Source organism: Coturnix japonica, chromosome 2, assembly GCF_001577835.2.
Source record: "Coturnix japonica isolate 7356 chromosome 2, Coturnix japonica 2.1, whole genome shotgun sequence".
NCBI classification, from domain to species: domain Eukaryota; kingdom Metazoa; phylum Chordata; class Aves; order Galliformes; family Phasianidae; genus Coturnix; species Coturnix japonica.
The window spans coordinates 125032161-125048659 of NC_029517.1; the positions used below are offsets into that span (position 1 = coordinate 125032161).

General features: G+C 40.9%; 1 protein-coding gene across 1 annotated transcript in view; it reads left to right on the forward strand.

Annotated features, from left to right (window-relative positions):
- Nucleotides 1-7: 7 nt before the first annotated feature.
- The window catches only part of NSMCE2 (NSE2 (MMS21) homolog, SMC5-SMC6 complex SUMO ligase), a 117398-nt gene continuing 100906 nt past the window's right edge, over nucleotides 8-16499 (forward strand). The window contains exons 1-2 of the mRNA XM_015856275.1: nucleotides 8-101; nucleotides 2402-2549. Of these exons, the coding sequence (XP_015711761.1) occupies nucleotides 2417-2549 (133 nt within the window). The 5' untranslated portion in view covers nucleotides 8-101; nucleotides 2402-2416. The remainder of the gene's footprint in view (nucleotides 102-2401; nucleotides 2550-16499) is intronic.

Sequence of the window (16499 nt, forward strand, 5' to 3'; positions counted from 1 at the left end):
ATCACATGACGGCGGCGTCGCGCAGAGGCGCGGGATGATGAGGCGGTTCCGCCGATCGCTCCGCCCCGCTGCCTCGGTCAGGCCTCGGCGGAGGGGACGAGGTGAGCGGCCGGTGCCCCGGGGGGCTCGGCTGTCTGCTTTGAGGATGGGGGGTGAGGGGGGGGTTGGGAAGCGGGGCTCGGTGCCGTTTCGGGTGAACCTAATGAGGTTCAACACGGCAAAGTGCAAGGTTTTGCACTTGGGCCGGAAGAACCCCAGGCACCTGTACAGGCTGGGAGGAGTGGTCCTTGAGAGCAGCTCGGCAGAGAAGGACCTGGGGGTCCTGATGGACGAGAGACTCAACATGAGCCAGCAGTGCGCTCTGGCAGCCCGGAAAGCAAATGGGATCCTGGGCTCCATCAGGAGAGGGGTGGTCAGCAGGGATAGGGAGGTGATTGTCCGTCTCTACTCTGCTCTTGTGAGGCCCCATCTGGAGTACTGTGTCCAGGTGTGGAGCCCTCAGTACAAGAAAGATATGGAGATTTTGGAAAGGGTCCAGAGGAGGGACAGGAAGATGATCAGGGGGCTGGAGCACCTCCCCTATGAGGACAGGCTGAGGGAGTTGGGTTTGTTCAGCCTGGAGAAGAGAAGGTTGCGGGGTGACCTCATTGCAGCCTTTCAATACCTGAAGGGAACTTACTCCCAGGAGGGGAGTAAACTCTTGGAAAGGGCTGATAATAGCAGGACTCGGGGAAATGGTTTTAAGTTAAAAGAGGGAAGATTTTGGTTGGATGTTAGGGGGGAGTTTTTCACTAGGAGAGTGGTTAGGCCCTGGAACAGGCTGCCCAGGGAGGTTGTGGGTGCCCCGTCCTTGGAGGTGTTCAAGACCAGGTTGGACGGGGCCCTGGGCAACCTGATCTAGTAAAGGTGTATGTTTGGTGGCCCTGCCAGGCAGGGAGGTTGGAACTACATGATCCTTGGGGTCTCTTCCATCCCAAGCCATTCTAGGATTCCATGGTTCTATGACTATTGGATTGTTTTTGTCAAAAGAACAAAAACAACTGACTTTCTACTCTCACTTTTTCAGATCAGTTTGCCTCATTATATTTTCCAGAAGTGAGGTGTAAACAGCAACAACAGTGTTGTCTGAGTGTACTTAAATTGCCTTCCAAAGTCGACTTGAGATGTCTAACTCCCAGTGCAGTGGTGTGATGTAGCAGTGTAAATGACAACTGTAGCTCCCATATAGTTTGGTCAGTGCTTCCACAAATACGAAGAGAATGAAGAAGCCTGTTTAATTCTTCACTACTTCTTTGTTTCTTATCCCAGAGAAGACAGCGTGACAGCAGGTGTTCAGGTCTTATAATTTGCATGATCATGAGGAACGTAGCAATGTTGTTCACTTTAGGATGAGTGCAAGAGTTAGTTATGGAATCCCAGGGTAAGTAGAAGAGGGAGATGCCAGTGTGAAAGGCTTGGGGCAAAGCTTTGTCCTTATATCTGTTGGATTTTGGCCTTTCACAAGCTATTGTTCATACAGCAACTCATTCTCTTGTCATTTTGTGTACCGTTTTGATAAAATTTCTACTATAAATCAATTTTGGTTGTGGGTTCTTTTCTCTTCCTGCTCCCCAGTATGGTCTCAGCGTAACTGTTGGAAATCCTAGTTACTATTTACATAAAGATGATTTACTGTTAAATGCATTATTAGATAAGTTGCCCTTTATTTTTTTCCAAGTAATAGCTGTTGTAACAGGCTTGTTGGAGGGGCTGAATTTGATGTGGAAAGTCATAGTTCTTGTTAGCGTAGCTGATAACGTGTCTAGAAAACAGGCTGACTTTTGGGTACGTGGACTTTTTTTGGATCTGAAGTTGAGCGGTAATTTTCAGGCTAACATCTATGAGGTTTTGCAATAGAAATAAGCAGGTGAAAACTGCAAGTTGCTTCTTGTGGTGCAGCTGAGCTTAATTTTGAATAAGAAGGATAAAAACCCCTTTGGTGATTTGCAGTACCACTTACACTTAGGACAAGGGGGAATGGTTTTTAAACTAAGACAGGGGAGGTTTAGGTTAGATATTAGGAGTTTTTTCACACAGAGTGTGGTGACACACTGGAACAGGTTGCCCAAGGAGGTTGTGGATGCCCCATCCCTGGAGGCATTCAAGGCCAGGCTGGATGTGGCTCTGGGCAGCCTGGTCTGGTGGTTGGTGACCCTGCACATGGCAGGGGGGTTGAAACTATATGATCACTGTGTTCCTTTTCAACCCAGGCCATTCTATGATTCTGTGATTTATCCTTGCTCTCTGATGTTTCAGCGGTCCTGTTAACCGTGCTTAATGGTGAGCTATCTGCAGTTCGGTTTTCTCCCCAAAATTCTTTGGATGTAAACTACACTCAAAATGTTTTGTCTCTTACTTCTAGGGTAACAACTCCAAGATGTTGAGGGGTACAAGGATCTCGTTCAGCTCCGTGAATTCCTCTCTCTCATCTCTGAAAAGCTGCCAGACTTACATAAATACTGGAATGGATATTGCTACCCACGTTGCCCTTGACCTGGTGGAAAATTTCAGTAAGTAATTCCTCTGAGTATATTCTTTTGTATTGCATCCTGAATTAATCCTGGGCCTGCATACTTTGATTTATTTATAATCATTTGTCTTCATTGTGGGAGCTGTTGCTCTTCTGGCTTTACTGAGTGTTTTCATTCCAGTCACCTAATTGTCTTCAATAACAAATTCAATGAGAATAGAATTACCAAGCAAACATTGTCCCAGCTTTTGTAACACCCAAGACTAATTACATTCTGGTGCTCATTATCCAACTACTTTGTAAAAAATTCATTATTGCTGTACAAGATGCAGAAGACCTCTTAAGGTGAATAAAACCACTTTTCTTTCTAATACTGCTTCCTTGTGTGTGTTTTATTTAATGTTTAGGGCAAGACTTTAGAACTGCTAATGATTTGGAGTACAGAGCTTGAGACACTTGTTAAGGGATGCAGCTTTTTAAAATGCTGTCTTGTTTCTCTGATGAGAGACAGAGAACCTTCAATCTCTCATCTCTTGTAATGGTCTTGTCAGTGCTATTTCACAGTAGCAGATGCAGTTCAAAGCTATTTTTCAAAGACCGATATTGTCTACGAATACCTCCCATTTATCTCCTTAGATTTATGATAATGTCTTCAGTGAGGAGAAAGGAGAAGAAAAAAAAGGCAAAACTTTAAAGCTCCTAAACTCGAAAACCTGTTCTCATGAGTGTGGTATGAGAGTCCTCGAAGCAAATAATAGTCATTCATTAAAGTCTTGCATTTAACTGAACCAAGGTTTATGTACAGTCAGAATGAATGCTTCTTTGTCTAGTGTGATAGTTCTCTCTCCTTTTCATCCATGTTGCTATCAGAGACAATTGACGTGCTGTTTCCGAATGGAAACTTGTCTTAATGGGCAGCTGGGGATTCCCTGTGTAGTAAAACAGGTATAGCCAGTTCTGTACCTCTCTGCTTGTGCAGCCACTGTCTCTCCTACTTTGCCATAAGCTTCATATCCACGGCGTTCACTTTTGGAGGGATGAAAGGCAACTTAAGCTTCACAGTGCAGGTTTGCTCTGAAGGTCTGTGCATTATACTCCTAGTGAATTTCATTGTCTTTCTCTGTCATGCCGATTAGTCCCCATTTACAGTCTTGAAGTTATGTCGCCCAGGTCAACCAGGAACCAAAAGGGCTTTACTTAATACATTGTCTAGAGGTAAAATTACTCTTGATACAATTAATATGGTCATTGTTACTGTTGAATTATATCATGTGACTGGATAACAGCTTCTAGATCATAATGTTCATTTTATTTTAGCAAGGGTAGCATCCTTTAGAATCTATAATATATTTTAGGATTATATATAGGATTATAAAAGAAGTCCTTTTAACGTGCTGATATTGTTGAATATAGTCCATCCCATTCTATACAGTAAAGCTATTACAGACTTGTATTTGAAGTTTAAAAACTGTAGAGTTTAAACATGGTCTGATGTTACGATGTTAACTTTCCACTTACAGTAATTGTCTTCTTCACTCCTTTTCGTAGCTGATTTATGTACATGTGAACACGGAACAAGCAAATAAGCAAAGCTCCCTCACTTCTCTTTTACGAGGTTTGACTTTTACTCCCTTGACTTTGTAAAGATCATCTTCATCTCCTCTTGGGCTTCATTTCCTTTTGTTTATACAGTGCCATCAGGAAATCCACAAAGTTGCTGTAGCATGACATACTTTTAGTAAATACACACTGTGGTGTTTGGGATATTGTTTCTGGGTTTTATTTTTTGTGTGTGGGGGTTGTTTTTGAGTTAGCATCATCTGGTCTGCTGAACTTGGCTGCTAAGCTCTTATGTCCAGCTAATTGATATGTTTCAAGTCCTATCTCCATAAAATTGTAACCCCCCTGTCCTGCTTAGCTTTCATCCTTTGAGGCTAAGTGTTCATTTAATTTCTGCATTCTCGTTCCTATCCCGTTTGCAGTTTAATTTCCAGCTTCTGACAGGTTTCCTTGCTAGGCTTTGTAGTAGCAAAGAATTCTGTTGTGATTATTATTTTATTTTAGAAGCACTGTTGCTGTGAAGGTACCTTGTTCCTTTGGAACTTCACCTTACACGGCTACTTTTTGGGGGTAGCACTGGGCTAAAATTGTCTTAGGAAGGTGAGAGTAGTTGAATTTCCATGTGAAGGCACGCAAAGTTTGTGCAGCAACTGATGGCTGTTTCTTCTCTCAATTGCTACTGTCCAAGAGCCTGATTCTGAAATCATTTACTGGTAAGCGTACTTATAAGTTATAAAGCAGCCACATGACTGCTCAAGTGGAGTGTAAGTCAGAGCTCACTAGAGGGCAGGCGAAGATAGGAAGTAAGCAGCCCTGCTATTAAAATTCCAAAAAACACTGGAAAGAAACTCTTTTCTTTACCTCTCTGTTGATCTGGCCACGATCCCTGAGTAGCCTCAAGCCGTCTCCGGTTAAACCATCCAGATAACAAAGAACTCTTCTTACAATGGTTATGGAAGCTATAAAAACCTCTCAGAACAATTGTGAACTTAAGCTATTTACACAGATGGTGCTAGTGTTAGATAGAATAAAGAGGGAGTAGATCTGCTTCTTAGGTCATGAAGTCCAGAGGGCTGCTGATAGGAAGAGGTGCCAACTTGTGGGCAAGAACTGGCTCGGGATATTCCATGATTTTTAGTATCCTACAGTAACCTTTCTTCAGAGGATCTCAGATGCTTTGCAAACACGGGCAAAGCCTCTCAGCTATGGGGGAGGTCAATAACGGTTACAGGGATTACTCTGCCACTGCTAAAGTGAAAATCTTTTGGGTGAATAAAGGCTGCTATGTAGAAACATTGAAACTTTAATAATCCAGAAGGGAATTGAAAAGAGCAGGAAAAAAAAAAAAAAGCCCAACTAGAAAATACAGAGAAAAGCTTTGAGTTGGACATCAGGGACATGAGATTGAAATTGCTAACTTGTGGATAAATACAATGGATTTTTCATGCCTTTTATGTTGATGTGGGCTTTGAAAGTTTCAGAACAAAATCAAGCACTGAGTTTTCATTTGAATAGAGATTTCCTTTGGAGAATTCCACCTATTGAAATGAAACTATCCTTTCTCTTAGCATCATATTTCCCTTTAGGAAGCTGCCATCTTCCTTCCTACTGACTCACTTCAGTCCTTTTGAATTGGATTTTATCTGTTTCTGGATGAAGGTGGCATGGCTGCAATCCAGCGCGCATACTGATGCTCTGTTGCTGTAGTTGAACTTAGTCTCAAAGATGTAATAAAAGCTGCAGTAAATATCAGTGTGAGAAATCTAGAAAAGCGAGGGAATCAGTTTAACTGATAGAAATAACAGCTGAAATGACTTTGAAGATAGAAAGATTTGTAGCATTTCATCATGTTTCTGCATTTTGAAATGTGGGAGGGAAAGTACCAGTCAATCTATTCCTCTGCAGACTGAGATTAATTAATTTTCCTTCTTTCTGCAGAATATTAGTCCTAATAAAAACAATGTTTACCCATTTCACAGGACTATTGGAAGGATTTAATACCCCAAATTGCTAAATAGAGTCAGTCATCTCATTCATGTGATTGTCTTGACATCTGCTTGCTGTCTACAGTAGTTTAAAGTGACTTCTGTCCATGTAAGCATTTATATTGTCTAAAGATCATATTTTTCTCCCCTTTATTTTTTCCTTTTCAAAAATAACATTGTGTTATGCAAATGTTTTTAAATGCTACTACATAAACGCCATGTAAGCAGTGAAACGGGCTGCACAGGGTTGGTTTGAGCGTGTCATCTCTGTACTCAAAATGCTTTTGGTTGTTCTGTGGTTCAGTCCAGCAAAACACTGAGGAAAAGATGACATCTAAATTCTTAAGTGAGCCTCCAAATTTCAGAGCGATCTGTGTATTTTAAAGCTTAAGAACATTCTAATATCCTTTGGGAACTTGAAGGTGGCACTATATGCATTTGCATCTGATTTCTAACAAAATCACTTAACTTTTATAATTGCTGTATTTCTAAATGTAACCTCAGTCTCTTTGAGCTTTAGTAACGCGACTGAAAAAAGAGCCCCTGCGCACTGAGGACGGCTATTTGCACTGCTCGCTTCACTTCTGTAAATGGCCCAACTGTCTTTACCTAAACTCAGAATCTTCTGTAGAGGTAGAAATACTGGATATATGGAAATATAAGGCTATGACTTTGTCTTTTTGAATTGGTATAACGTGCCGTATGTATTGGCTGATGTGCTCATATATGTGCTCACATATGAGTGGGCCATCACAGAGACAGGTATCCATTCCCAGTTCTGCTTGGAGGATTTGGATGTGAATTCTGCCATTTTGCTGTGGATGCTGTTTTATCTGTCTCTTTAAGAGAACCTTATCAATAATATGGGACCATGAAGTATGCAGAGTTATAGGTATCAGAAGAAAGACAACTAATTCATCGTCATCTCCTGGCTTTCTGCCCAGCACTTGGTTATTTAAATGGGTAATTGGGGGGTAATTGCTTTTGTCTCTGGTCTGGAGCCAAAGTCTTATGGAACTGAAAGGAATGGCCAAAACAAATTGGGAAATAATTGGAGGGACAGGAGACTATGCTAACTATGGGCAAGATGATAAATATAGATAAGCATAAAGTGTCTAAAAAGCATTTTGCGGCATTAGCAAGTAACGTTTTGCCTAATTATATGAATGGATTTTCAAGTAGACAGCAAGGTAATTCCTTAATGTCTAGAACTTTCTTCCAACTACACATTGCATTCCCATGGTAAAATGCTGAGGCCCTGGACTGTAGAATAAGTGGGTGCAAAGCAGTTATTCCACCTGAACTCGAATTTACTTAAAAGGAAAAGAATGAACTACTTTTTTTTTTTCACTCAAAAACTTGCTTTAAGATGTCATGGCCAGCTGCTCATGTGGCTGCCTGCCATCTGTCTAACACAGCACTGATCTTCCTGTCACAGCGTCAGCATCTACGTGAGAGCTCCTCACCCCCATCCCCTCTGCTCTCTTTTCTTCACACTTTGAAGGATCTTCCTGCTCACTGCTCTGTACAGGGCAGCCCTGTGGGACTTCCAGAGTCAATGATAGTATGCTGTGGCATGTGCCCTGGATTAAGTTAGCCCTTTGCAGCTCTGGCTCTTTCTTCCTGCTTGTCTGCACTGTTTCCTATTGCATAACCTGCTCCCTCTGCCAGAACAGCTTCCCTCAGCCCTGGCTGCTCATCCCATTTCCCTGTTTCCCTTTGCTTTCTGTGTACTTTAGTGTGCAATGGCCTCCTTTTACTGACTGCTTTCTGTTCATCAAGGATCTACTTGTGTCTTGATTCCTGTTAAATACTAGTCTGAAAGTAGTTGGTAATGTAGGATCTTTTAAATGTGGGTTTAGATCTGTGAGATTTCCTACAGTACTTCAGTTTCTCTTGTTGCTGTCTTCAAGTGGTAAACAGGAATCACTCCAAACACTACTGACCCTTGTTGGTGCATGAAGAAGCATAGAGAATACAGACATACAGGTCAGCCTAGCATTGTGAAATTACTGGCAGCCTTTTAATAGGTAGCTGATTCATAATGTTCTATGGAACATTCACTATTTTTACATGCTGTGTCTTCCTAAAGATGCTGCAGCCTCCTGTAACAGAGAGACCCAAAGATCAGAAGTTCGTTCATCACTGAGAGCAGGGATCGTTTCTGTGGGGATTTCTCTGTCTTTGCCCTGAACCTTCTGCTTGGAATAGTGTGAATTCCGTAATAAAGATGGAATGCCTGCCTGTGTTTAATTACATAACAGTTTGGTTCAGCTGTATCCTTTGTGCCTTTTTTTCTAGCTTGTTTTCCATTGAAAATTCACATGCAGTGACTCTTGCAGTGTCATAATGAGTCTTAACATTCTAGAAGTTCTTGTGTATGAAGTGACTGTGATGTGTTTGTGTTGGGATCCAGAAGTGATACTTGTGCTCCTAAGATTCTCCTGCTGTTAGTTTCTGTGGTGATAGAGATCATTCATAAAAATAAGCAAACCAAGGTACGTGTCCTTAGAAAAGGCTACAGTTTATTGACTAGAATGGCAATTCGCAATCTGCTTGATTAGGAGGTGACATGAAGGTCTGCTGAATGAGGAAATGAGCAGGACTAAACTTTGACTTGTTATCCTATCTGTCCTTGGCCTGGGAAGATAAGCTGTGATATGGTGTTTTCTCCTACATCCTACCTGTGCATGTGAATTGTGCTTTTGTCAGACTGCAATCTGCCTGTGGCCTTGTCATGGACAAAACTTTGCTCTGGGTTCTAGGGACTGTGCGTGAGAAATCAGGTCTTGTTTTTCTCTTGCAAGCTGCCATACATGCCCATACATCTGTTAAGACGCTCCTGGGAAGGAAATAGCAAACAATGTTATATACTGTGCAGGAGCAGTATTAGAACTGAGCAGTCCATTACATCTTTACGGATGCAGAGCAGCAATCTTACCTGGGTTTGAAATCCCCAGGAGCGTACCTCAGTCTGTCAGAATTTACTTTGTCTTTAGGCCTGAGGAAATTCTGAGGAAGGGCTGTGGGATGTTTTTTTTCTTCGTGGAGAATGTAGCTGCAGTCTGACAAAGTCCATCCTGGAGATTAATGGCTTTTCACTGCCAATTGCTTCAAAGCAAATCTTTTCTAGCTCTGTGAGAAAGTATGGTAGAAAATGGAGACTCGTGATCCATTAAGTTGAGCAACCTTCAGTGCGAGCCTCTACCAGAGGCTTCAATGGAAGCTGTAAGAATTCCCCCACTGTAGAAAGCTGTTCCTTGGGGAAGTTTCTGACCTGGGGCATTTATCTTCCAGAAGCTGTTTGTTAACTAGTCTGCCTCATTGTTACACCAGTGTCTGTGGTACTAATTGGGAGCAAGAACAACACGGGCACTGAAATGGCTCCTTTTTTTCTCTTGGGAAGGTTTTTTTCACTGTTGTTTAAAGTAAAATTGTATTTCTTGGGGTACTTGAGATAATGCTGTATGGTTTTTCTTTCCTTCAAATCTTTGAAAATTCATCCTGTAGGAAATATGTGTCCCGTGATACGCTGCGCTCTGTGGACTGTTTTGTATATATATAAAACCTTTCAACCAGCAGTAAGGAAGATATTTGTGTTTTATTGAAGGTAAATTGTGTCACATATTGAAGTATTTCTTCTTCAAGCAATTTTATTGCTTGGAAACTGAAAGGACTGGCTGGGTTTTTGTATAGTAAGATTAAAAAATAAGTACATTTTATGCATTATGTCCTTCAGTCAGTGCCAATATTCTGAGAAGAGAATATGGGTTCTTTTCTTTTTAACTTACTTTTGTGCCTCAGTCATTGCAGTGGAAAAATGACTTGCAGCATTTATAGGCAGTGCTGATGATCCCATTGCTAGAACGCAGTTTGGTTCTGAAGGCTGTTCTGCGAAAAAGCTGTGTGAAAAATGTGAATTTAGAAATATCCCTTTGTTCCAAAACCTGGAAAAATATGATTTGTAATGAAAGATTTGAGCTGTTGTATATTTACCCTAAAACCACCCTGACCATAGTCTGTAATCTTACAGAGTGGGAAGAAATATATGGGCTTGTTATGATTTCCTGGCTGGAGTTTTCACTGTAAAAAGAATGCAGTGCGGTGAGGGGAAGGTGGCTGTGTTAAGCAGCAAGCTCCTGTCTCGTTACCTCTTGTTGCCTATTCTGTACTGTAGAAGCTGAACGCATCCACCCATCTTTGTCTCTCAACTTTTTCTCGAAGGAAATAAAAACCATTAGGTGGCAGCAAAGGCTTTCCTGAGCCCTTCCTGTTACTCGTTCACCTGCTGTGGTAGCTGTGGCTCTGCAGGACCTCATTCCTTCAGTGAGTTTAGAGGTGTTGGTGCTGTATCATCATGCTCTTGCATTTGGTAACGCTAAGATATAAATGGAGGATGAAGGTTAAGAGTGGACAAAGATAATTAGTATTATCAGATCATAAATTGTTACGGCTGTTTGAGACCAACGTGAACTACCAGTCTGAGTTCCTGCATAGCACAGATCTTTGCATTTTATCCAATTGTTCTTGCATGAAGCTGGTATGCTGTGATGGACTAGTGAGCATTGTTCAGAGTGAAATCCAAGCTTGTTTTAAAGCTAGCTGGGTAACTGTCCTCAGCTCATCCCTATGGAGCTGTGTTACGCCGGCAGCTTGCACCTGAGCAGAAGGTCTTGCCTGGGACACTCTTATTTTAGTCAGAAAACTGCAATTTTTAATTCTCAGGTTTCAGCAGGTGGTTTTCTAGAGGTGTCTGTTTTCAAGTACATACACGCACATGTATATATTAGGTTTGTACCTTCTTTTCACGTGAATTTCTTAACAGGGTGAGTAATTTTCTCCCCCAAAGGTCACAATGAGTTTGGAGTTACCTGGCTGGTTACCTCATGTACCCGTAGTCACTATAAATTTCTCTGTGTCTTAGACCCCATAAATTCTCAGGAGTTTGCAGGATAGATCGTAAGTGGGATTTAAATGCTGAATAGACCTTTCTGCAGACCCTCTGCCCACCAGTGATGTTAACCTTGAGAGAATGAGCGAGTTTACTGCTGTAAGTTATATGCTTGAAATTGCTGGGTGAGGTTCTTTGGCCTCTACTATGCATGAGATCAGAATAGATGATCTTAATGGTCTGTTCCAGCTTCAAAATAGTATGAAATACTGGAGAGGTCTTGTGTGGGCTCCTTAGCACAAAGATAAATCAGCCTCTTTGAACAAAAGCCAGAGAGGAATATTTTATCTGAATAATTTACTGTATGAAAATATTCTCTGTAGTATATTAATCTGTCATTTTCTTATCGTCATATTTCTGCCACTGAAATATGGCAATAAGAAAATACAGCTAGATTCTTTTTCAATGTAGAGGCATACAGTATATATAGAAAATAGTGTGGGCTTTGAAAAACCCACTCTGAAAGCACTATAATTTGTATCAGTTTGAGTAGATCCGAATTTTATTTTCAGTGATCTAATTGTCTGCCTAATTAACTAGGCAGGGCGGAAGAACCCATGAGAGTTTCAATACGTATGTATATATATACATATATATATGTGTGTGTGTGTGGTTATCTACATTCAACAGGATCAAGTAAATAAATTGTATTTCTATTTTCTTGATTCTGTCATTAGGGAAAGGTTTATCTAAGTTAAAAGTAAGCTTCATGCTGATGTGTTCTCAGTGTTTGGTCAAAGCACTAAGAAAGCCCTATCATAGACATGAGCATTCTGAATCCACCATCCTGATCCCCTACCAAGAGTCCATGGGCACTAACCCCTGTTTTTCTTTTTTCTTTTCCTTTCTTTTTGCTCATCTCTTCTAGAATTGAAGAACTCGTGGCTGTGTTTTATAAACTTGCTTTTCTGATAGCCAGAAATAATTTTTCTATCAGCTCAGGTAGAATTAATTAGGAGGATTTTTAATACTTTCAGATAAAAATAATTCATAAGAGAAAACTTAAAATTTGACTCAAATTCGGGTTCTACGACGTTTCCATTTACACCAGTGTTTTGTAGCACACTGACATTCTACTGAAGAATGATTATAATATGCACTGATGAAATCTGAAGAATTTAAATGGGAATGTGTGCTTCATCAGTCAGAATCGCACATAGGACTTGCATTTTTCTTACGATTGTTGTCAGTGAGACCTCTGAAAAATGTCAGCCTTTGTAGGACAGGCAGAAGTTGTTTGTCTGAACTGCAGGTTTAGAATATTTTTTTATTATAACTTTGATAGATTTTTTTAGTTTCCCTTCTTGTCTTTCCATTTCTCTCAAGAACAGGGAGCTCATAATAGCATTGTATGAAAGAGGCAAAACAACTGTGATGCTCCAAGTCTGATTTTGCTGAGGCCTTGAGGCTGGGAACAACTGCGCTCTCAGACCGGTGTTGCTACTGTGTGGCTCCGGGTATGTCATTCAAGTTCACCAGGCATCAGTTTCTCTTTTTAATAAGAGTTGTCAGGAGTGTTTTGAGATGTATTCATGTCTGAATATAGCATACGCTTGTGTAGATATTCACTTCTGTTGTTCCTTCTGTCTTGTATGCCTGTGAAAATCATGTTGCAAGAATCTAGAATTTCAGTTGTCTGTGATGGGGGCAGGTGGTTGGAAAAGGTGGGAGTTAGGTAGCCACCGAAGATTATGTTTGCAAAGGGGAAAAGGACAGCAGAGGCCAACAGCCTAGCAGAGATGTCATCTGTTTTTTTGTGTGAATTAACAAATCAGAGGTATCATATATTCAATATTGCATCTCTGAACCGTGCGTAGGAGACTAAGATTTGCACTTAGATGAGTTTTTTGAGTGACATGCCTTCAGACATGCCTGTGGGTGGATTGCCTGACCTTTTATTAGGGGGTCAATAAATAATACAGTGTGAAGAGACAAAGTATTACACTGATTCAAAAATATGCTACTGAAACTGTTTATGGAAAAGCAAACAAAGAGACAACCAACTTCTAAAGCCTGGTGGCCCAGGAAAAAGTCAGCTGAAGTGAGAAACAATCTGTCTTGTTTCTGCATATGTTGTTGAACTCTAGATGACAGAGAAACTTGTAATTCTGCATTATCTTTGTTTCAGTTTTCAGCTACTGAACTATGGCTTTGTTTGCTAACCAGATCTGATTGCATTAAGAAACCTTCAGGATGGTAATGGTTGGTCATGAGCAAGACACCGTTAGCATCATTTACTGAAACTGGCCATGTTAAGTCAGTCTTGATGTAAGTTATGCTTTCCAGCCACTGAGAAATCTGTGTTGCTCTTTCTTTTAAATACCAAAAGAGCTTCTTGAGGAAAAATGCAATTAGCAGGATTTAGTCTTGTTTATGTAGAAAGACACTGAATTATAAATGATGTGCCACATAAAGATAAGAACACATCTGCAAAGTTGTCAGTGAATTTGTACAGTCCCCATACCTCTCCTTCAAACATTGAACAAATGTTTGTAATTCATCACGGGCTTCGTAAGGCACAACTTTCTGTGCAGGACACGTAGCAATAGCCAGATAGTCTGCCATCGTTCATGCTGTTGACCCAGATGCAGATTTAGCCAGTGTTTGTGTTAGGTTGATTCCAAAACTGTGCAGTACACAGCAGTTACTATTCATGACTAGTGAGCTTATGTCTTAATTTTGTTGCTGGTTCAGGTTTTTGTGTGTGTTAATGAACCTTTATTCCAATAATACCAGTAAGAAGGTGGCCATGAACCGTTATATAGGAGGATGTGAGAAAGCAGGAGGTGACCCCAAGGATTGTGATCACCAGGAAGATACCACTTGCTAGTGAAAAATCTAAAGCTGGCTAGTGAAGAAGGAACAGAGATGGGAAAACTGATTGCAGAGGGAGAGGAGAAAGCAGTAAAGAACTGTATCATGAAGAGAGGTAAGAAATAGGAAAGCCACAGGAGAAGGTTTGAGCAGGACAGCACGGTGATTGTGCTCTAGGTGACAAAAGATTTTTAAATGCTTTCCTCATGAAGTTTCTCATATAAGCAACTTCTGTAGTTTCCACAAAGCCCTCATGCTTTTGCAAAATAGGAAGAGTAGTCTGGCATATAAATTGTAGGAGAACAGGTTTGTATAGCTGCAAATGAATCACAGAATGGCTGAGTTGGAAGCGGCTTCTGGAGGTCCTCTGGCCCAGCCCCTACTGAAGGAGAGACACCCAGAGCAGGGTGCCCAGGAACATTCAGCTCTTGAATGAGAAGACACATTTGGTCTTTTGATCAGTCCAGATTGGACTTACTGAGGATATACGTGTGAACCACCTTGATTTTCTGACACTATCAACAAATGCTATAGTGTTCTGTAACAGCATGTGCTGTGGTGTTCAGTAGAAAGTAACAATCTCAAACTGCTCCATAAATTACATATAATGAACTTTCTTATTAAAAAAGGCTTAACAAAAGGAGCCAGCTGGCTTAAGGAGAAGGTGGCAGATGAAAAAGAACACAACTCAAAGAAGTGTTCACACATTAAGGAAGTATTTTAACAGGCTTTCCCCAGACTGTAAGTGGGAATGGAATTATACATTGCATGTAAATGTCAAGTGACAATAATATCTTGTGAGTTAAATCAACCTTGCAAACTCTTTCCTATTTTTTTTAAGTAGATGAATAAAGTTTAACTTGTGATTTCCTTACTAATCATCTTAGTAAGCAGTGGGTGAGTAGACTTCTTCTATATGGGTAGATTAATGTGACATTTCCACAAGACTTTTTCTTTAAAGTTTATTACTTGTGGGTGTGGATCTAATTCACAGCTGCTTTTGGAGTGAATGAGGTGTGCCATCACTCATTCAAATTCTGTATTTCTTCAGTATTTTTAGATTCATCTTTTATCTGTTCTTCATTGGAGGTGTATAGTCTTCCCCAGTGTCTCAAGGTAATCTGTTATTTATAAGTGAGTCTGAACATACCTGTCACTGAACATACCTATTTCAGTGCACAGGCTTCACCCAGTCACTTTCATAGAAGACCAAATTCAAAAGTTAATCAATATAAGGGTGAGAGGAACTTCTCAGAACTAACACATTTCAGCCATGCAAATCTCAAGCATAGCGATACGGTTCTGGATTTGATTATTTTGTAAGCCCGATGTCTCATAGCTATGTGATAGTTTTCCAATTCTGTTTAAGTATTGAACAGAGGCAGCCTTCCTGTGTCTGATTATTGAACATTTCCACGGTCAGTCTCCATTTAAATTCCTATTAAATACAAAACAAAACAAAAACCCAGACCACACCCCCTTAAATGCCATTAGGCTCAACAAAGTCATTGCTTTTCTGTGAACTAACAGGGTTACCTAAAAAAAATACTGAGAGATCATGATCTGTGGTGTGCTTTAAGCCATGAAACAAATTCCTGTTTCAGAATCATTGCGCTTATGTTAGAGACCTGCGCAATACAGAATTGTATTGTTCTATTTTAGCCCAGAGGTGTGCGTTTTCCTTATGTTAACAAAGCTGCAGGTCCTCATAGCACAAGAAATTCTTGTATGAAGTTAGTGAAAAATGAAATTCTAGCAATGGAAGGATTTTGCTTTGTCACTTGCAAGCAACAGAATGAATGCCACATACCTATGATTCATGCCTGAAAAGGGAGATCTGCCAGAAGAGATTCACAGAAGAGGTTTAAGCAAAGGAAGCCTGCTAGAGGCAAAATGAAGTGCTGGTTTTCACTATGCACAGAGTTTGTGACCATACTTTGCCTTTTCAGTGTAAGAAGATTAGGTTGTGGGCTGGTTTTTTGCTGATTTCTTTTTCTTTCTTGTCTAAGCCATGTAATCTAACACCAAAGCCCTCGCTTTGATGTTGCTGCATGTTTAGCACTTCAGGGGTACCGTATCAGTGTGTGGCACATGCTGAGTTGCGTGGTGTTGGAAACATCTCTTGACCTTTGCTTATGTGAGACACTGGTGTTCTAAGCTCCTGTAGTCCAACCTTGTTGGTGTCCTGTTATCAACAGAAACAAGGAAATCCCCCAAACATGTGAATATATTGATGTGTCAGCCAGCTTTGGAGAGGGTACTGGTTTCTATCAACCTTCCCAAGAAATGGTCGTTTCTGAAAGTCTAATAGACCAGTCCTTCTGATATTAAAAACAAACCTTTCTAGTTATAATTGTAGATTATGAAACTGATTTACCTCTTGTTCATTCCACAGAATCACAGAATCACAGAATGACCTGGGTTGGAAGGGACCTCAAGGATCATGTAGTTCCAACCCCCCTGCCTGGCAGGGCCACCAAACATACACCTTTACTAGATCAGGTTGTCCAGGGCCCCGTCCAACCTGGTCTTGAACACCTCCAAGGACGGGGCATCCACAACCTCCCTAGCCTGTTCCAGGGCCTAACCACTCTCCTAGTGAAGAATTCCAGTGTGTGTGCAGACCAGCATCAGCTCTGTGGTAGGATGTATTGTCACACTGTCTACTGTCCACAGTGTA